This window comes from Schistocerca americana, chromosome X (assembly GCF_021461395.2).
Source record: "Schistocerca americana isolate TAMUIC-IGC-003095 chromosome X, iqSchAmer2.1, whole genome shotgun sequence".
NCBI lineage: Eukaryota > Metazoa > Arthropoda > Insecta > Orthoptera > Acrididae > Schistocerca > Schistocerca americana.
The window spans coordinates 473,699,523-473,721,033 of record NC_060130.1 but is presented as its reverse complement, the minus strand read 5'-3'; the positions used below and the strand labels follow the sequence as shown (position 1 = coordinate 473,721,033).

General features: G+C 42.3%; 1 protein-coding gene across 1 annotated transcript in view; it reads right to left on the bottom strand.

Annotated features, from left to right (window-relative positions):
• LOC124554842 overlaps nt 1-21,511 on the bottom strand; it is a 511,599-nt gene that overhangs the window by 199,937 nt on the left and 290,151 nt on the right. The window contains exons 19-21 of the mRNA XM_047128504.1: nt 18,682-18,774; nt 4,778-4,870; nt 2,714-2,806 (exon numbers count right to left, since the gene is read on the bottom strand). Of these exons, the coding sequence (XP_046984460.1) occupies nt 2,714-2,806; nt 4,778-4,870; nt 18,682-18,774 (279 nt within the window). The remainder of the gene's footprint in view (nt 1-2,713; nt 2,807-4,777; nt 4,871-18,681; nt 18,775-21,511) is intronic.

Here is a 21,511-nt window from a genome sequence, read left to right as displayed (position 1 = left end):
CATCGCATAATCTTACATGTAACATAATTCATCTTGGGTAAAAGAAAATTTGTTTTGAAAGTAACACTTCTCAGATCACCACTCACAATATTTTCCCCACAACCTGTTAGAAATAGGTTGGTTTGAGCAGTTGCCAAAGAGCACCAGATGACAGGCATTGCTGCATATGCACAGCTAAAATTACGCAGGCAGCCTGTGTTTTGTGCTTGTTCTGCTCATACACCTTTCGCCGATTTCTGTTTGGAATTTCATGTCTATCACATCACCACGTGAAGCAGTGGGGCATGATGTTCGAAGAGGAAATACAGAATATTTGTACTAAGGCAATTGTTTTATCACATCCTATCCAAATAAGGAATGCAAAATTACAAAGCAGTTCTTGGAACTAGACTCAACAATTCAAAGTACCCTAATATTTTGCTATATGGTAACTTTAACATAGTTTTTTTTCCATAGTGTTTTTAATCAAATTTATGTGCACACATACTTGCAAAATGCTAGTAAGAAGGAATGCAAATTTCTTGTAAAAATAAAATACATAAATAACAACAGTTGTTTCTATACACTGGAACTAAGAACAACGAGCTTTTCTTAACCTTTTCAAACTGTATAAAAATTAACTAGGTTACCTGTAAAGCCAAGAAACTATAAATTGGCAGAACTAGGTTACTTGTGAAGCCAAGAAACTGTACAATTGGCAGTTTATACTCTACTCCAGGAGTAAATATAAAGCCTTGTGAGGAGTTATGATGATAAAACATGGTGTGCTCCCAGTCTATAATTTATTGAAGAATGGCAAGCATTCTGTAAATTTAAGATGTAAACAACACAAATTAAGAAATAATGAGCCTAGAGGAGGTACCAAGCAAGTTTTGAAACATGTCTTGTGATCAAAAAACATTGTGTTTCATGGAAGGCAGATATGTCAAATACTACTAAGGTTTTTTTCAGTGTGGGTTTCCAGTAGCCAATTTTCTTGGCATACCAGTAATCTATTGTCTCATTTTGGTACTTTATTATGGCATAATGCTTTACAAGCAAGAAGATGAAAATATGTACTTGAAATTCAGCGAACAGTTGAAGTTAGCTAATAGTGTGCAATGAAACACTTCACTTCAAACAAATTTACTGCCTCCGTGGAAAAGATTAATAAAAGCCAAATTTCTCTAGCAAACTGACAAAAATAACTTCATTGCCCTGCAAGCAATTAATGTTTGATTGCCAGAAATGTGGAAATAAGATGAAACCATAAAACTGGAACTAATACCATATTTTAGCCTTCTGTAATTATGTGAATGTATTTTAATTCATTTGATAACTCCCATCCACAGAAATCCATTTACTTTCATCTGGCATGAGAGTTGTAAACAAAGAGAGAACAGCAAAATCATAAAATCTAAACACAGGTTACGTGAAGACGACTCCCCACTGCAACTGATTGCTCCATGAATGCGAGAATCTGGAAGTTCGGGTGCACCAGAAAAAATTTTCCGGGTAGCATCCGGCTGCTTGCAGCTACTGCTTACGCATTTAACAGCCACACTTCAAGTAGCAAGAAGCAGGAGGCAGCCCTACTCATACACAACTTCAGCTCAGCGCGTGCGCATGAACCCGATGGCAACTGCTCAAATAAACCTAAGTCAAACAGTTGCGACGCCACATTCATTGAAAGCAGTTTGTTGTTACAAAGTATTGCATAGTCTTCGTCCCAAAGCTTTTGACACATTTTGCTGTCAGCAGATGCTTGTGTGTGCACTGTTTTGTTGTTGTAAATGGCACATTTTCTTTCCAATTTAAGTTTTATATTGATGTTTTCTCCTGTTTATGTTTTTTTGCTGCAGTATTATTCTGCAGTAGCACACTAAATTAAAATTCTTTGTTACAGTATCAATTCTTATCAGTCAAAATTACAAAAAAATGTAACTCAAAACTAAAACAATGAAAAATTCCTGGAATTCTAAAAAATTGCTGGATTTTTTTCCCTATTTTCTTCTGGATGAAAAACTTCCCGGGTCTTCCCTGGATTTCCCAACTGTCCTGGAGCGTATACACCCTGACCGGAAGAGAATTAACATCTACCAGTATTTGGCAGTTAAGTTTTTTGATTCATTAACTTTACAGGCATATGATGTGTTACACTGTCTGCTTTTAAAAATATTACAAAGAAATGGCTAAAAGAAAGCTTTTTATACTCTTGAAGATTTTATACATGCTGTAAAGATCATCTTATCTACTGACACTTGTTTGTGAGAATCTGACAATCCTGTAGACCTGAATTGCAAATATTTTAACCAAACATGGTGCAGGTCACATTCTTTGTATAAAGTCTCCATGTATTTTCTACATATTTGTTTTTATGTACTGTAACTAATGTATTTCTGTATGTCAAAATCAAGAACATTGTAAAATGTTTAAAGATGTAATAAAACGATTTTATTTTATTTGATTGGACTCGATTTGTTATCCGTCTGTCTGTCTGTCCATCCAACTGTTATGACCTCTTTTCCTCAGGAACAGGTAAAGGTATCAAGTTCAAATTTATGAAACATACCAAGGGCTATAGTCTCCTGGTAGTGTGAAAACTTTAAACTTCTGAGTCAAAGCAATCAACAGATACAGCCATTTATGTCAACATACATCTCATACCTGTATTTTTTGTATACTGTAATAGAAAAGAAACTGCTTTACCAATCCAGACATGAAATATACTTACTTCATCCTTCACAATGTCTTCATCATCAGATATCTCTTGGTTTCCTTCAGTAACATTACTTGAAGCACTAACTGTGGTTGGACAACCAGATATCTGAAACAAAAAAATAATGATTTGTATGAAATGCACTGAAAAAAAAAAAAAAAAGACAATTTGTGATGTAATGTTCAGCTACATTTAATGCACTTCTATGTACAATGACACGGATTAAAATCTTAATACACATAAATCACTGCTAGCATTCTCTTAATAATACAATTGAGCACGTACATGTGTCAACATTCTTACTGGTATATGACCACTGCATACTTTTCTTTGGACTTAATGTGACACACACTTCTTGAATGTATGTTTATTATAAAATTTAACTACAACAACATTTTCTTCTACTTCCTCTTCTCTTCTTCACTTCCCATTTTAGGTTATCACAAATAGGTATGGTTCTCATCTTTTCCTCAGTTTCCCAGGGTCTTGTTTTCATTCTGGTTAATATTTCTTTATTTTTACTGGTAACACTTCATTATTCATTCTCTGTAGATGTTCCATTCACCTTCACCTATTTTCTTCTAACTCCTCTTTTAAATTCCATATGTTTAGTTAATTTCTGATAAAACCATATCTTTTTTTTTTCCTGTGCCATAGGCGGTAAAAGTGGAACCCTTATGACAGCACATCACTTTGTTTTCTCTCGCTGTCCATCCAACTGTTTAAGACCCCTTATTCACACAAGCAGGTAAAAGTCTCAATTTCAAATTATGTCACGTAAAAAAATGCATGGTCCCTTGGTGCTGTGACAATTTTAAGTTTCTAAGTCAATGTAATCAAAAGAAATAGCCATATATGTCAAGATACGAGGTCTGTTCAAAAAATTCCAGAACTTAATCCACAAAATTTTTCTTCACTTACTTCGTATTTATTGTGCACGGTCTGCTTTGAAATACTCTCCTCCACAATTGATACACCACTTCCACCTCCAGAAGCAGTCTTGGTACACCTCTTGCTGGTTTGGGTGAAGTGCAGTCTGCAAATTTTCCTTTATCTTGTTTGTAGTTGCAAATCTTTGTCCTTTAAATAGGGTTTTCAAATTTGGAAATGTAAAAGTCCACAGGGGCAAGGTATGGAGAGTACGGAGGATGAGGCAGCACAATGATTTCATTTTTTGCGCAATAGTCACTCATGACTCATGAGCTGTGGGATGTACTTTGCGGCAACACAATGCATCCCAAGATGCTGTGTCAGGATTTCATGACATGTTCCAACCGAAATGTTACATTCTGCAATCTCTCGGACAGTCAATCTTCAATTGGCTTTGTCCGCAGCTCGTGGTCGTGCGGTAGCGTTCTCGCTTCCCGCGCCTGGGTTCCCGGGTTCGATTCCCGGCGGGGTCAGGGATTTTCTCTGCCTCGTGATGACTGGGTGGTGTGTGATGTCCTTAGGTTAGTTAGGTTTAAGTAGTTCTAAGTTCTAGGGGACTGATGACCATAGATGTTAAGTCCCATAGTGCTCAGAGCCATTTGAATCATTTTTTTTTTTTTTTTTTTCAATTGGCTTGCACAATTTTGTTGACATTCCTGACATGAGCATCATCTGTAGACACTGAAGAGTGTCCTGAATAAGAGTCTTTTTAACTTCCGTCCAGCAAATTGTAAACCATGTGAACCTTTCATAATACCGAATATGACTTGAGCACTCATCTCCTTAGGCTGCCTGCATCATCTGGTGTGTCTCTGTAAAGGTTTTCTAGAGTTTCAAGCAAAAGTTAATGCACTTCTGTACCTCAATTAGTAAAAACAGAACCCTTATAGAATCACTTCATTGTCTGTCTACCCATCTGCCCATCCGTCTGCTACCACCCATTCTTCTCAGGAACAGGTAAAGGTATCAAGTTCAAATTTATGTCAAACACATGAATAATCCCTTGGTGGTGTGAAAAATATAAGCTTTTAACTCATTACAATCAAACGATATGGCCATTTATGTCAACATATATCTCATACATGTATGTTCTTGCATATTGTAATATAAAAACAACCGCTTTCCCAATTTAACATAAAATATACTTACTTGCTCCTGCACACTGTCGATAGCAGCATTCACCCGCTGGTTTCCTTCAGTATCATTGTTTGAAACAATAACAGCAGTTGGACAACCAGAGCTCTGAAACAAAAGAACACCGATTTTCCTGAAATCCACTGAGAAACTGAAGACAATTTGTGAAGTATTACATAGCCACATCTAACACATGTCTACATATATTACAAGGATTAGAATTATAATTCATACTAATCACTGTGAGCCATCTTCTTTATAATACAATAGAGTATGTTCCACTTGTATCAATACTCTTATTGTTGTACAATCACCCCACGCTTTCTTTGGACTTTATGTGACACATGCTTCTTGAATTTATTTTTATTATAAACTTTGGTCCATATCAAGTATTTGTCCAGCCCACCCTTCTCAACTGCATATTATAACAAAATGCATTTAGCATGTAGCAACCGAATCCAAACACCTCAACTTACATTAAGAGGTTCTTAATATTGTAGTTACCCTGCTAAGTAACAAACTAAAATACTTAGAGAGACAGTAATATTTTTACATTTCAATTGAGGTTAGTGAATATGGTCATGAGTAAAGTGAAGTTTGCCACTTACCTCAGGGACAGAATAGTAAGTAGAGTGTCCATTGTGAGTTAGAAGACGTGAGAAGGGGAATTAGCTATTATTTGTCTTCTGGTGCTGACAACTCATGTGCCTGTGTGCCTCGTACCGATCAGCTGCTATGGTATAAATTTCAAACAGGAGCAACGTGGATTTGTGAAGGTTCATTATAGTGACGGTCATCTTCAAATTACGTACATATTTGTAGCAATGAATATGAAATTAATTTAAGACTGTTAAAACACAATGCAATGCGTAGAAGAAAAATGATATTCTAAACATCTAGTAAACATCTGTGATTGTGTTCCATAGTGCATAATGCATTTAAATCGTCTATTGGTTGCGTCTTTGATTAGTAATCAAATCGTCCTCGGTCCCAGGTTCCAAAACTGCCACAGCTTAACTTTTGATTATTAATCAGCGCTTGCCGCTGAAGACTTCTGGCATAAGAACTCACCCTCATTCTGCCAACAGCTTTGTAAAAAAGGACAGATGAGTGGACAGAGGGTCAGGGCCTCTCTTGTCCCTGGGATGGGAAACTGCCCCTAAAGGTAGAAGAATCACTAATGATTAACGACATGAGGATACAGAAGGCAATGTAAACCACTGCATTAAATCCACATAACATGTATCTACAGGGCTTTTAGCCTGTAGCTGAAAAAGTCTCATGATGATATCGCCATTGGCAAAAGATTCCACAATTATCCCCCATTCAGATCTTGAAGTGGAGACCGCCAAAGGGGGAGGTGATCACGAGAAAAAGACTGAATGAGCAATGAAATGATAACATTGTGCAAGTCAGGGCATGGAATGTCAGAAGCTTGGCTGTGGTAGGGAAGCTAGAAAATCTGAAAAGGGAAATGCAAAGGCTCAATCTAGATATACACTCATGCTCACAAATTAAGAATAATTGCAGAATGTGGTGTCACACGATGTGTCACTACACAAAACTGGCGCTAATAGCATAGGCACATAGGGAACACACACGACACAGATATGTAAGTCCATGGTATTGGTGATAAGTTGAGAAAATCATCCCGAAGCACATGTGCTACAAAACGCCATTGTGTCCTGCGCACGTACCCCGACATCAATAGGGGATATGATCACCGTGCACATGTACACAGGCCGCACAATGGGTTGGCATACTCTGGATCATATGGTCGAGCAGCTGCTGGGGTATAACCTCGCATTCTTGCACCAGTACTTGTCAGAGCTCCTGAAGTGTCGTAGGGGTTTGAAGATTTGCAGCGATACGTTGACTGAGAGCATCCCAGACGTGCTTGAAGGGGGTCTGGAGAACAGGCAGGCCACTCCATTCGCCTGATATCTTATGTCTCAAGGTACTCCACAATGGCAGCTCAGTGGGGCCGTGCGTTACCATCTATCAGGAAGAAGGTGGGACCCACTGCACCCCTGAAAAGGCAGACATACTGGTGCAAAATGACGTCCCGATACACCTGACCTGTTACACTTCCTCTGTCAAAGACACGCAAGGATGTACATGCACCAATCATAATCCCACACCACACCATCCAACCACGACCTCCATACAGGTGCCTTTCAAGGACATTAAGGGGTTGGTATCTGGTTCCTGGTTCACGCCAGATGAAAACTTGGCGAGGATAACTATTCAGACTACACCTGGACTCGTCTGTGAACATAACTTGAGAGCACTATTCCAATGACCATGTACTGCGTTCTTGACACCATGCTTTACGGTCTCTCCTGTGACCAGGGGTCAGTGGAATACCCTGCAGGTCTCTAGGTGAATAAACCATGTCTGGTCAGTAGTCTGTAGACTGTGTGTCTGGAGAGAACTGTTCCAGTGGCTGCAGTAAGGTCCCGAGCAAGGCTACTTGCAGTACTCCGTGGCCATCTGCTGGTACTGATGATGAAATTTCGGTCTTCTTGTGGTGTTGTACACTGTGGACGTCCCGTACTGTAGTGCCTGGACATGTTTCCTGTCTGCTGGAATGGTTGCCATAATCTTGAGATCACACTTTGTGACACACAGAGGGCCCTTGCTATGACCTGCTGTGTTTGACCAGCCTCCAGTCGCCCTAGTATTCTACCCCTCATAATGTCATCAATATGTGTTCTTTGAGCCATTTTCAATACACAGTCACCATTAGCACGTCTGAAAACGTCTGCGCACTTACTCGCTGCACTGTACTCTGACATGCACCAACACACCTCTGTGTATGTGGACTGCTGCCAGAGCCACCGTGCGACGACCGCAGCTCAAATGCACTGCATAGTCATACCCCAAGGTGATTTAAACCCGCAAACCACCCACCAGAGTATTGTTTCACCATGTACCAGCATTATCCTTAATTTATGAGCGTGAGTGTAGTAGGGGTGACTAAAGTGAAATGGGAGAAAGACAACGATTTCTTGTCCGATGAGTAAAGGTAACTTCAACTGCAGCAGATATTGGTATAATGGTAGTAGTATTCATTATGAATAGGGAAGTAGGGCAGAGAGAGTGTTACTGTGAACAGTTCAGTGATAGGGCTGTTCTTATCAGAATTGACAGCAAACCAACACTGACAATGATAGTTCCAGCATACATGCTGACATCGCAAGCTGAAGATGAAGAGATAGAGAAAGTATATGAGGATATTGAATGGGTAACATAGTATGTAAGGGGAGATGAAAATCTAACAGTCATGGAGGACCGGAATGCAGTTGTGGGGGAAGGTGAAGGGGAAAAGGTTACAGGAGAATATAGGCTTGGGACAAAGAATGAGACAGGAGAAAGTCTAATTGAGTCGTGTAGTACATTTCAGGTACTAACAGCGAATACTCTGTTATAGAATAACAAGAGGAGTCGGTATACTCGGAAAAGGTAGGGTGATACGGGAAGATTTCAATTAGATTACATCATAGTCAGACAGAGATTCCAAAATCAGAAACTAGATTGTAAGGCGTGCCTCGGAGCAGATACAGACTCAGATCACAATGTAGTAGTGATTAGGCTGAAGTTTAAGACCTTGGTCAGGAAGAATCAATAAGCAAAGAAGTGGGATGGAGAAGTACTAAGGAATGACAAGATATGCTTGAAGTTCTATGAGGCAATAGATACAGCAATAAGGAATAGCGCAGTAGGCAGTACAGTTGAAGAGGAATGGACATCTCCAAAAAGGGCAGTCACAGAATTTGGAAAGAAAAACATATGCACAAAGAAGGTAACTGTAAAGAAACAATGGGTAACAGAAGAAATACTGTAGTTGATCGATGAAAGGAGGAAGTACAAATATGTACAGGGAAATTCTGGGATACAGAAACACAGCTCACTGAGGAATGAAATAAATAGGAAGTGCAGGGAAGCTAACATGAAATGGCAGCATGAAAAATGTTAAGAAATAGAAAAATAAGTGATTGTCGGAAGGAATGACTCAGTATATAGGAAAGTCAAAACAACCTTTGGCAAAATTAAAAGAAAGGGTGGTAAAATTAAGAGTGCAATGGGAATCTCACTCTTAAATGGTTGGTTGGTTCAAAAGAGGGGGGAGGGACCACACTGCTAGGTCATCCATCCCTCGTTCTGATTAGACTCGCCAGAGCAAGAGCTGATGGGCTCCAGAGCACGAGAAATGGCTGCCAGTTCGGTAGTGAAAACACTGCAGCCATCTGGCAAAGAGTGCTGTTCAATATGTCCTCCACGAACATACGCGAAGCCAATATGACCATCAGCCCTCTTGCCATTGGTGCAAAGCACTTCACTCCATGGTCTTGGCACATGTTAAGAATCAAGAGGAGAGCCACGGGGTTAACCGAGTCCTTAGGACCATGGGGAAAGGTCCAAGCAAAGCTTCAGCCTAGGTATACACCATGGAGTTGTACGTGAATGGACCTCGAGTATAGGTGGACAGAAGAGATCGGACGTGAACCCCTATCATATGCCCTGTACTGGGCCTCCGTTGCGCGAGATGAACCGTCGTGGGTGGGAAAAGGAGACGGTAATTCGGATGCTCAGGAGAACTACGAGGGTAGTTCAATAAGTAACGCAACACATTTTTTTTCTCGGCCAATTTTGGTTGAAAAAACCGGAAATTTCTTGTGGAATATTTTCAAACATTCCCGCTTCGTCTCGTATAGTTTCATTGACATCCGATGGGTGGCAGCGCTGTACGGAGCTGTTAAAATGGCGTCTGTAACGGATGTCCGTTGCAAACAACGGACAGTGATCGAGTTTCTTTTGGCAGAAAACCAGGGCATCTCAGATATTCATAGGCGCTTGCAGAATGTCTACGGTGATCTGGTTGGTTGGTTGGTTGGTTGGTTTGGGGAAGGAGACCAGACAGCGTGGTCATCGGCCTCATCGGATTAGGGAAGGATGGGGAAGGAAGTCGGCCGTGCCCTTTCAGAGGAACCATCCTGGCATTTGCCTGGAGTGATTTAGGAAAATCACGGAAAACCTAAATCAGGATGGCCGGACGCGGGATTGAACCGTCGTCCTTCCGAATGCGAGTCCAGTGTCTAACCACTGCGCCACCTCGCTCGGTTACGGTGATCTGGCAGTGGACAAAAGCACGGTGAGTCGTTGGGCAAAGCGTGTGTCATCATCGCCGCAAGGTCAAGCAAGACTGCCTGATCTCCCGCATGCGGGCCGGCCGTGCACAGCTGTGACTCCTGTAATGGCGGAGCGTGCGAACACACTCGTTCGAGATGATCGACGGATCACCATCAAACAAATCAGTGCTCAACTTGACATCTCTGTTGGTAGTGCTGTCACAATTGTTCACCAATTGGGATATTCAAAGGTTTGTTCCCGCTGGGTCCCTCGTTGTCTAACCGAACACCATAAAGAGCAAAGGAGAACCATCTGTGCGGAATTGCTTGCTCGTCATGTGGCTGAGGGTGACAATTTCTTGTCAAAGATTGTTACAGGCGATGAAACATGGGTTCATCACTTCGAACCTGAAACAAAACGGCAATCAATGGAGTGGCGCCACACCCACTCCCCTACCAAGAAAAAGTTTAAAGCCATACCCTCAGCCGGTAAAGTCACGGTTACAGTCTTCTGGGACGCTGAAGGGGTTATTCTGTTCGATGTCCTTCCCCGTGGTCAAACGATCAACTCTGAAGTGTATTGTGCTACTCTTCAGAAATTGAAGAAACGACTTCAGCGTGTTCGTAGGCACAAAAATCTGAACGAACTTCTCCTTCTTCATGACAACGCAAGACCTCACACAAGTCTTCGCACCCGAGAGGAGCTCACAAAACTTCAGTGGACTGTTCTTCCTCATGCACCCTACAGCCCCGATCTCGCACCGTCGGATTTCCATATGTTTGGCCCAATGAAGGACGCAATCCGTGGGAGGCACTACGCGGATGATGAAGAAGTTATTGATGCAGTACGACGTTGGCTCCGACATCGACCAGTGGAATGTTACCGTGCAGGCATACAGGCCCTCATTTCAAGGTGGCGTAAGGCCGTAGCATTGAATGGAGATTACGTTGAAAAATAGTGTTGTGTAGCTAAAAGATTGGGGAATAACCTGGTGTATTTCAATGCTGAATAAAACAACCCCTGTTTCAGAAAAAAAAAATTGTTGCATTACTTATTGAACTGCCCTCGTACAAATGTGTGCAACGTAACTGGTGACAGCAGTTGTGCAAGCCTAACCTTCAATGGAGGGACTCCGGCCTCCACCAGAACACTGGTCACTGGAGATATGCTAAAATCTCCCATTGCCAGTCAAATGCCACAGTGGTGCACAGGGGAGAGTAAATGCAATGCTGAGGGTCCTGCCAAAACATAAACCAGGCTTCCATAGTCAAGGCAGGATTGAACAAGGGCTCTGTAGAACTGTAGCAGCGTAGAGCAATCTGCACCCCAGTTGGTGTTGCTCAGGCAGCAGAGGGCATTAAGGTGCTGCCAGCACTTCTCCTTCAGCTGAATAAGATGAGGAAGCAATGTCAATCGGGCTTCGGAAACCAGTCCTAAGAATTGATATGTCTCCACTAGAGTGAGTGGATCATCATTAAGGTAAAGTTCTGGTTCCAGATTAATGGTGCAATGCCAAGAGAAGAGCATGAAACACGACTTCGTGCCTGGAAACTGGAAGACGTGGGCTACAGCCTATGACTGTGCCTTGTGGATGGCTCCCTGTAGGCACCGCTCAGCAACACCAGTACTGGTGTAGCAGTACGAAATGCAGAAGTCGTCTGCATACAGAGAAGGTGAGACGGACGGCCCAACAGCTGCCGCTAGACCGTTAATGACCACTAAAAATAGAGATACACTCAATACAGAGCCCTGCGGGACCCCATTCTCCTGGATATGGGGGAACTATGGGAGGCACCAACTTGGACACAGAAAGTACAGAGCGATAGGAAATTTTGGATAAAAATTGGGAATGGGCCCCAGATATCCCACTCATATAATGTAGAAAGGATATGATGTCAACAGCTCGTGTCGTAAGCTTTTCGTAAATCAAAAAAGACGGCAGCCAAATGTTGGCATTTGCAAAAGACTGTCCGGATGGCAGATTCGAGGGACAGAAGATCATCATTGGTTGAGCAACCATGGCGGAGGCCACCCTGACATGGAGGCAGTAGACCATGTGACTACAGGACCCAACCCAACCGCTGACACACCATATGTTCCAGTAGCTTACAAAGAAAGTTGGTGAGACTGATGGGCCGGTAGCTATCCACATCAAGCAGGTTTTTACCGGGTTTGAGCACCGGAATGATGGTGCTCTCTTGCCATCGCAATGGAATGACGCCATCGCACCAGATCTGGTTGAAGATGACAAGGAGATGTCGCTTGTATTCGGACGAGAGATGTTTGATCATCTGACTGTGGATCCAACCTGGCCCAGGAGCTGTGTCAAGGCACTGTGCAAGGACGCTAAGGAGCTCCCACTCTGTAAATGGAGCATTACAGCATTCACTGTGACATTCAGTGAACAAGAGAGCTTTCCTTTCCATCTGCTGTTTGAGGGTGCAAAATGCTGGGGGTAATTCTCTGACGCAGAGGCTCGAGCATAGTGATCAGTAAAGTGCTCGGCAATTGCGTTTGTGTTGGTAGATAACACACCGCTGATGTTAATGCCCATGACACCTTTCAGGGTCTGATACCCACAAACATATCTTATCTTTGTCCAGACTTGGGAAGGAGACATATGGCACCCAATTGTCGAGACGGACCTCTCCCAACATTCCTGTTTCTGTCTTTTTAGAAGCTGGCAGACGCGGGCACAGAGCTGTCAAAAAGCTATTAAGTACTCTAGGGAAGGGTGCCGCATATGTTGCTGTAGAGCACGCTGATGCTTTTTAATGACCTCAGCAATTTCCAGCTACTACCGAGGAACTGGATTTTGCCGGGGCACCACAAAAAACAAAGGATCATATTTTCCGCCACAGAAATGATCGTTCTAGTGACCCACTCAACTACCACATCGATGGTACCATGTGGGGGGAGATTCAAACGGTGACAGCAGAGGTGAAAGCTTCCCAGTCTGCCTTGCTTAAAGCCCATCTTGGTAGACATCCAGGAGAATGGCGCTGGGGGAGTGACAGGAAGATGGGGAAGTGGTCACTACCAAACAAGTCATCATGGGCTCTCCAGTGGATAGATGGGAGAAGACCTGGGCTGCCAATTGATAAATCAATGGCCGAGTAAATGCCACGACCACGAGTGTGTGTGTGTGTGTGTGTGTGGGGGGGGGGGGGGGGGGGGTATTTAAGAGGCAGAGGTCGAGTTTAGACAGGAAAGTTTTGACATCCCTACCTCGGCCAATAAGCACGGTGGCAACCCGCAAGGGGTTATGGGCATTAAAATCTCTCAAAAGTAGGAAAGGTTTAGGGAGTTGATGAATCAGTGCAGTCAACATGTTCAGGGGTACTGCACCATCTGGAGGAAGGTATACGTTGCAGACAGTTATTTCCTGCATCGTCCTTATCCTAACAGCCACAGCTTCAAGAGGGGTTTGATGGGGCACAAGTTCACTGCATACTGAGTTCAGGACATAGACACAAACTCCATCTGACACACTATTATAGTCGTTACGGTTCTATTAATGTCTCCAATAGCCACGGAGGGCAAAGGTCCGCATTGCCGGGAACCAGGTTTCCTGAAGAGCAATGCAGAAAGCAGGTGTAAATCTTAACAGCTGCCATAGCTCAGCCAGGTTGTGGAAAAAACCGAAGCAGTTCCACTGGAGGATGACGTTATCGTGAGGCTGGGAAGGCACAAAGCAGGCAAGGAGGCAGGTTATGTCTCAGAGCCACCTGCTGCCACCAACTGAGTATTTGTCTCCATTCCTATTGTGGATGAGGCATCACTGAGATGCAGGTCCTCAGGGGACGCTAAGATCTCCACCTCATCCTCAGGTGCAAAATTGGTAGGGAGTGGTGGTGTTGGGGCCACTGGAGGGTCCTTTTTCTTAGCTGACTTCTTTGTTTGCTTGCTCCCTCGCTTCTCTTTAGGGGTTTGCTGGGAGGACTTCTCCGAAGTAGCTTCAGGCATGGAGGAAGACAATGAAGCTCTTTGTCCAGCAGCATTTGACTTCTTTAGTCACTAGCGAGCGTCCGCTGTGGCATTAACAGAGAGCTTCGGAGAGTGGGTCTCAAAGGACCCCTTCCACACGAGAGGAGCCGGAGGAGGCTGTTGCTTCTTTGGCTGGTGGGAGGGGACCGATGTCCCCTGTGTTTTGTGGAGGGGAGAGGGGGGCTTGCTCAAGAAGGAGCAATGGAAGGAGATTTTCCCCTTACCACCAAGTGGGCGGATGTATTATGGAGGTCTGGAGGGCCCACTGTTCGGGGCACAGAGTGTGGCACAACTGGTACTTGTGACAGCAATGGTACTGTAGCTGCAGCATATGTGGACATCAACCAAATGGGGTGTTATCTTTCAAATTTATGTTTAGCCTCTTGGTAAGTCAACCAGTCCAGGGTCTTGTACTCCATGATGTTCCGTTCCTTTTGCAATACTGTGCAGTCTGGCAAGCAGGGGGAGTGCTGCTCTCCACAGTTGATACAAGGGGGGAGGAGGTGCACATTGAGTATTTGGATGAAGTGGACGCCTGCAGTCTCGACATGGGGTGCTGGAAGTGCAGTGGAAAGACATGTGCCTGAATTCCCAGCACTTAAAGCACCGCATAGGGGGAGGGAAGTATGGTTTAACATCACAGCGATAAACCACCACCTTCACCTTTTCAGGCATTGATCACCCTCACAGGCAAAGATGAAGGCACCAGTAGCAACCCTGTTGTCTTTGGGTCCCCTGTAAACGCACTGGATGAAATGAACACCCTGCCATTCTAGATTGGCGTGGAGCTCATCGTCAGACTGCAAGAGGAGGATGCGATGGAAAATAATCCCCTGGACCATGTTGAGGCTTTTATGGGGACTGATGGAAACAGGAATATCACCCAGCCAGTCACAAGCGAGTAATGCCTGGGATTGGGCCGGGGATGCTGTCTGAATCAAGACTGCACTGCTTCTCATCTTGAACAGCACTGTCACTTCCCCAAACTTATCCTCAAGATGTTCAACAAATAACTGAGGATTCGTAGGTAGAAAGGAGAAGCAGAAGCGATAGATAACATTCCATCAGAATTTCTAAAATCATTGGAGGAAGTGACAACAAAACATCTATTCATGTTTGTGTGTAGAATATATGGGTCTGGCGACATACCCTATGACTTTCAGAAAAATATCATCCACACAATTCCAAAGACTGCAAGAGTTGGCAAGTGTGAGAATTATCACACAATCAGCTTAACAGCTCATGCATCCTAGGTGCTGACAAGGATAATATAAAGAAGAATGGTGCTTTACATGACCATCAGTTTGGCTATAGGAAAGGTAAAGGCACCAGAGAGGCAATTCTGGCGTTGTGGCTGATAATGGAAGCACAACTTAAGAAAAATGAAGACACATTCACAGGATCTGTCGACCTGAAAAACGTGTTCGACAACGTAAAATGGTGCAATATGTTGGAAATTCTGAGAAAAATAGGGATAAGCTATAGGGGAGATGGGTAATATACAATATGTATAAGAGCCATGGGGGAATAACAAGAAAGGACAACCAAGAACTAAGTGCTAGGATTAAAAAGGGTGTAAGACAGGGACGTAGTTTTTCACCAATCTATACATCAAAGAAGCAATTATGGAAATAAAAGAAAGGTTGAGGACTAGGATTGAAATTCTAGGTGAAAGGATATCAATGATATGATTTGCTGAAGACATTGCTATCCTGAGTGAAAGTGAAAAAGAATTACATGATCTGCTGAATGGAATGAACAATCTAATGAGAAGTAGCAGAAATGAGAACAGCGAGAAACTTAACATTAGGATTGATGGTCATGAAGTTGATGAAGTTAAGGAATTCTGCTACCTAGGCAGCAAAATAACCAGTCACAGATGAAGCAAGGAGGACATCAAAAGCAGACTAGTACTGGCACAAAGGATATTCCTGGCCAAGAAAAGTCTACTACTATCAAGCACAGGCCATAATTTGAGGAAGAAATTTCTGAGCACTGCATTGTACAGTTGTGAAACATGGACCATGGGAAAACCAGAACAGAAGAGAATTGAAATATTTGAGATGTGGTGCTACAGACGAATGTTGAAAATTAGATGGATTGATAAGGTAAAAAATGAGAAGGTTCTTCGCAGTATCGGAGAGGAAAGAAGCATGTGGAAAACACTGACAAGAAGAAGCAACAGGATGATAGGATATCTGTTAACACATCAGAGAATGACTTCCATGGTACTAAAGGAAGCTGTAGAGGAAGACAGGGAGTGGAATACATCCAGCAAATAATTGAGTAAATAGGTTGCAAGTGCTACTCTGAGATGAAGAGGTTGGCACGGAGAGGAATTCATGGCATGCCGCTTCAAACCAGTCAGAAAACTGATGACTCAAAAATGTTGAATTACTACTTCTTTGTCTTCTACTTCCACATCTCTTCTCTACTTTCCATTTTAGGCTATGTACTACAAGCTATGGTTCCCATTTCTTCCTCAGTCTTCCAGGGTCTCATTTTCCTTCTTGATCACATTTCTTTATTTTTACTGGTAATTTTTCATTAGCAATTGTTTGTTGATGTTCCAGTCAACTTCTTCCATTTTCTTCTGACTCTTCTTTTACAGTGCATATGTTTAGTTCATAACCCTTTTTAGGGTTCAGTACCTCAATCAGCAAAAGCAAATTTCATACAGGGTGCGTACGCGGACAAGGAATGAACTTTTCTGGATTTTCCCAGATTTTCCAGTTAAAAATACACTTTTTCCCTGGTGAAAATACAAATTTTCACTGGTAAAAACACATTTCTTCATGTTACGTGACAGTATACTTTCCCTCAGAACTGTAAAACTTTTCAATCCTGTGAATCGTAAAGATTTTATACGCCAGTATAGAACATCCTGGCACTTTAGGACAAGAAACCCAGCAAAAAAAATAATGCATTTTGGAAAGATATTTGATGCATAGCAACATGTACGTTGCGTATTTTTGTATTACGAAAGTATACATACGAATTTCACCAAACACAGCATATTAGTTTGCGACGCACTGAAATCGAGATTGCGACACACTTCTGTCAGACATGTTATCTCACCAGCAAATGACAGAGCATAGCAAATGTGATTTATTCATAGTCAATACCAACATCATTGTTCAGTAGTGTGAACATAGACAGGAAAAGTTCATGATGGTTTTTTTTTTTTTTTTTTTTTTTTTTTTTTTTTTTTTTTTTTTTTTTTTTTGCTTGTGTTACCCTTGTGGTGAGTTATTATTTATTATTCAAAAATGGTGTTCTGCAGATTTAAGATGCAAACAACACAAATTAAGAAATAACATCAAGCCCAGGCGAGGTACCAGAGAAGTCTTGAAACATGTCTTCTGATTTAAAAACAGTGTTTCACGGAAAGAAGATATGTAAAATTCTGCAAAGCTTTTCAGTGTGGTTTTTGGGAAGCCAGTTTTCTTGGGGAGTGCCACTACTGTATAATCTAATACTTGGTTCTTTATTATGGCATAATGCCACTCGTGCCTGAAGATGAAAATGTGCACTTAAAATTCAGTGAACAGTTGAAATTAGGTAATAGTATATAATGGAACACTTCATTTCCAATAAACTGATTACCTTTGTGAAAAATATTAATAAAAGCCAAATTTCTTTAGTAAACTTACAAAAATAACTTCATTGTTCTGCAAAGCAATTAATGCTTGATTACCAATAACATGGAAATAAAAAAGAATCACAAAACTGAAACTAATAACATATTTAAGTCTTCTGTAATTATGTGAATGTATTTTAATTCATTTGGTAGCTCCCAGCCACAGATATCCATTTTATTTTCATTTGATGTGAGAGCTGAACATGAAGAGAGAACAGCAAACCCACAAAACACAAACTACGGCCACATGGAGACTACTCCACACTGTAATGACTGCTCCGTGCATGAGTGAACCTGGCAGCTTGAGCACATCAGTAAATTTTTTCTGAGCAGCATCTGGCTACCTGCTGTTACTGCTCATACAGCTAATAGCCACACTCCAAGTAACAAGAATTGGAAGAAGGTGCAGCTCATATGCAACTACAGCTCAGCAGATACATATGAGGCCGTGGGCAACTGCTCAAGTGAACCCAATTTAAACAGTTGTCACACCATGCTCAGTGAAAGCAGTTTGCTGTTATGAAGTATTGCATAGTCTTTACCCTAAAGCCTTTGACACATTTTGCTGTTGGTGGATGCTTGTTTGCACACTGTGTTTTGTTGTTGTAAAAGGCACATTTTCTTTGTAAAAGTTTTATATTGGTGTTTTTCTCTCCTTTATGTTTTAATCCCGCATGATTATTCTGCAGTAGTGGGCTAAATTAAAATTCTTTGTTACAGTATCAGTTGTTACCTCTCAAAATTACAAAAATTTAACTCAAAACTAAAACAATGAAAAATTGTTAGAATTCTAAAAAATTCATGGGTTTCCCCGCTTTTCTCCTAGATGAGACAATTCCAGGTTTTTTCCCTGATTTCCCACTTGTTTTGGGGCGTATACACCCTGTTATAGGTCCACTTTGATGTATGTCTTCCTATCTGTGTGTCCGCCAGACTGTTAGGACCCCTTCTTCTCAGGAATAGGTAAAGGTATCAAGTTTAAATTTACATCACACACTAAGGTGAATAATCCCTTAGTAGTGTGAAAAATTTACACTTTCAAGACAATGCAATCAAACGATATGGCCATTTACGTCAACCTACTGTCGTACCTGTACGTTTTTGCATATTGTAATATAACAGCAACTGCTTTTCCAATCCAAACATAAAATATATTTACCTGCCCCTGCACATTGTCGAGAGCAGCAGTTACCCACTGATCTCCTTCAGTAACACTGCTTGAAGCACTAACTACAGCTGGACAACCAGATTTCTGAAACAAAGCAATACTGAGTTTTATGAAATTCATCAAGCACCTGAAGATAATTTGTGAAGAATTGTATAGTCATATTTATCATGTATCCACACATAATGACAAGGATTTAAATCTTAATGCACATCAACCACTGCTGCCACTTCAGTTTATACACTGATATGCCAAAACATTATGACCACTGGAACTTCCTGGCAGATTAAAAATTGTGCCAGGCTGAGACTCAAACTCAGGACCTTTGCCTTTCGTGGACAAGTGCTCTACCAACTGAGCTACCCAAGCACAATTCACGACCCACCTTCACAGCTCCAGCTCCGCCAGTACCTTGTCTCCTACCTTCCAAACTTCAGAGAAGCACTCCTGCGAAACTTGAGTGAATCATGCTTGGTTAGCTCAGATGGTAGAGTACTTGCTCACAAAAGGCAAAGATCTCGAGTTCGAGTCTCTGTCCAGCACACAGTTTTAATCTGTCAGGAAGTTTCATATCAGCGCACACTCCAATGCAGAGTGAAAATTTTACTCTCTAAACATCCCCCAGGCTGTGGCAAAGCTATATCTCCACAATATCCTTTATTCCAGGAGTGCTTGTCCTACAAGTTTTGCAAGAGAGCTTCTGTGAAGTTTGGAAGGTAGAAGATGAAGTACTGGTGGAATTGGAGCTGTGAGGATGGGCTGTCAGTCGTTCTTGGGTAGCTCAGTTGGTAAAGCACTTGCCTGTGAAAGGCAAAGGTCCTGAGTTCGAGTCTCAGTCCAGAACACAGTTTAAACCTGCCAGAAAGTTTCATATCAGTGCACACTATGCAGCAGAGTGAAAATTTCATTCTGAATTATGACCAATGTCCACAGCAATGTTGGATGCCACCTGGTGGTGTCATTGGCACGCAATGCAGTAGCAAAATTATGGGGGGGGAGGGGGGGGGGGGGTTGGGAGAAGAGACCAAACAGCGAGGTCAATGGTCTCTGGTCTCATCAGATTAGGGAAGGACGGGGAAGGAAGTCGGCCGCACCCTTTGAAAGGAACCATCCCGGAATTTGCCTGGTGCGATTTATGGAAATCACAGAAAACCTAAATAGATGGGGTATCACGTCAGCAAAGATATGGGCTCCAAATAGGAAAATCCATTGAGAGAAGCAGCTTTGACAAAGAGTAGATAATTATTACACAGAGCCTGTGAGTGAGTATCTCAAATTTTCATGTGCAAATGTCGTGACCATCTATGGCAAGAGGTAGAATGACACAAACTACCACTAGGCACTATACGGTTCAACATCCGTGACTCTTCACAGAACGTAGAGTTTGGAGGCTTCCCTGCTCTGTAAAGTAGGATATATGGTGACCTGTGGCATCTCTGCCAAAAGAGCACAATGCTATTGCACACACAAGTGTTTCAGAGCAAACCATTCATCATACATTGTTCAACATGGAGCTCTGCAACAGACCACACCTATGTGTTCACATGCTGAACAAAAGACATCGTCAATTATGATTGCAGTTGGCATGGGACCATTGGGAATACCCTGTCAATCAATGAAAATGTGTTGGCTTTTACAGTGACTCACATTTTTGCTACTACAGGTCCATGGCCATCTCCACAAAGACCACCACCAAGATGAACAGCAGCTCAAAAAGTGCAGCATGACACAGACACAGGCTGGTGGGAGCAGTATTATGCTGTGGGAGACATTCTCTTATGCCAGTATGGGACCTGTGTTAGTAATCAAAGACATGCTGTCAGCTGCAACTACCTGCAGACCTTCATGCTTGATGTCTTCCCCCACAGTGATGTCATTTTTCAGCCGTATAATTGTCCATCTCTGGGAGCCATAATTCTACTACAGTGGTTTGAGGAGCATTAAAGTAAACTCATGTTGATGTCTTGGGGACCAAATTTGCCTGATGTAAATCTTATGGAACTGATGTGGGTCGTTATCGGGCTGCACCAATGCGTACACAAATCAGTGGCCTCTTACATATGCGAATTACATGACCTTTGCCTACAAATCTGGTGCAACATACCTCCATGAACCTACCAACAAACTGTCAGATCCCTGATATGCAGAATCAGTGACGTATTTCATTCCAAAGAAGAACGAAGAAGCTACTGAGTACATGGTTGTAATCTTTTGGATCATCACTGTAATAGAATAGAGCATGTTCCACATGTATCAAGGAGACACACCCTGTCCACTGCCCAAGACCTGTGGCTAAGGCACTTGATGATGTTCAGTACCTTCAGGATTCTGGCTTTCCAGTCACAGGTGTTGTAACCATGATAACCGGGAGTAAAAAATTAAGCCCAGAAACCGCACTGTGTCTCTAAAATGTAGGATAGTCTCCCTCATATTCAAGGCAGGCAAATTAAAAAGACAACAAGAACAATTAAAATGAACTCACACACATTTATCAGCAAAAAACTGGATACCCATCTTTGCAGACCACTCCTCTAGCCTCCGCACTCTCAGTGGAGGAGGAACAGAAAACAGCAAAATCGTCTACAAATAAAGGGCACTGTACAGGACTCCTCACCATAGATGAGTTGCTGTTGATGGCTATGGCAAAGAGGGTAACACTTAAAACACTGCCCTGAGGAACACCATTCTCCTGCTCAAATTGATCAGACAGCGTGTCACCAACTCGTGTCCTAAAAAAACGCTGAGACAGGAAAGACCATTTGAAGATGGGGATGTGACCACGAAAGCCCCATTGATGCAGTTGTGGGAGAATACAGTGTCTCCA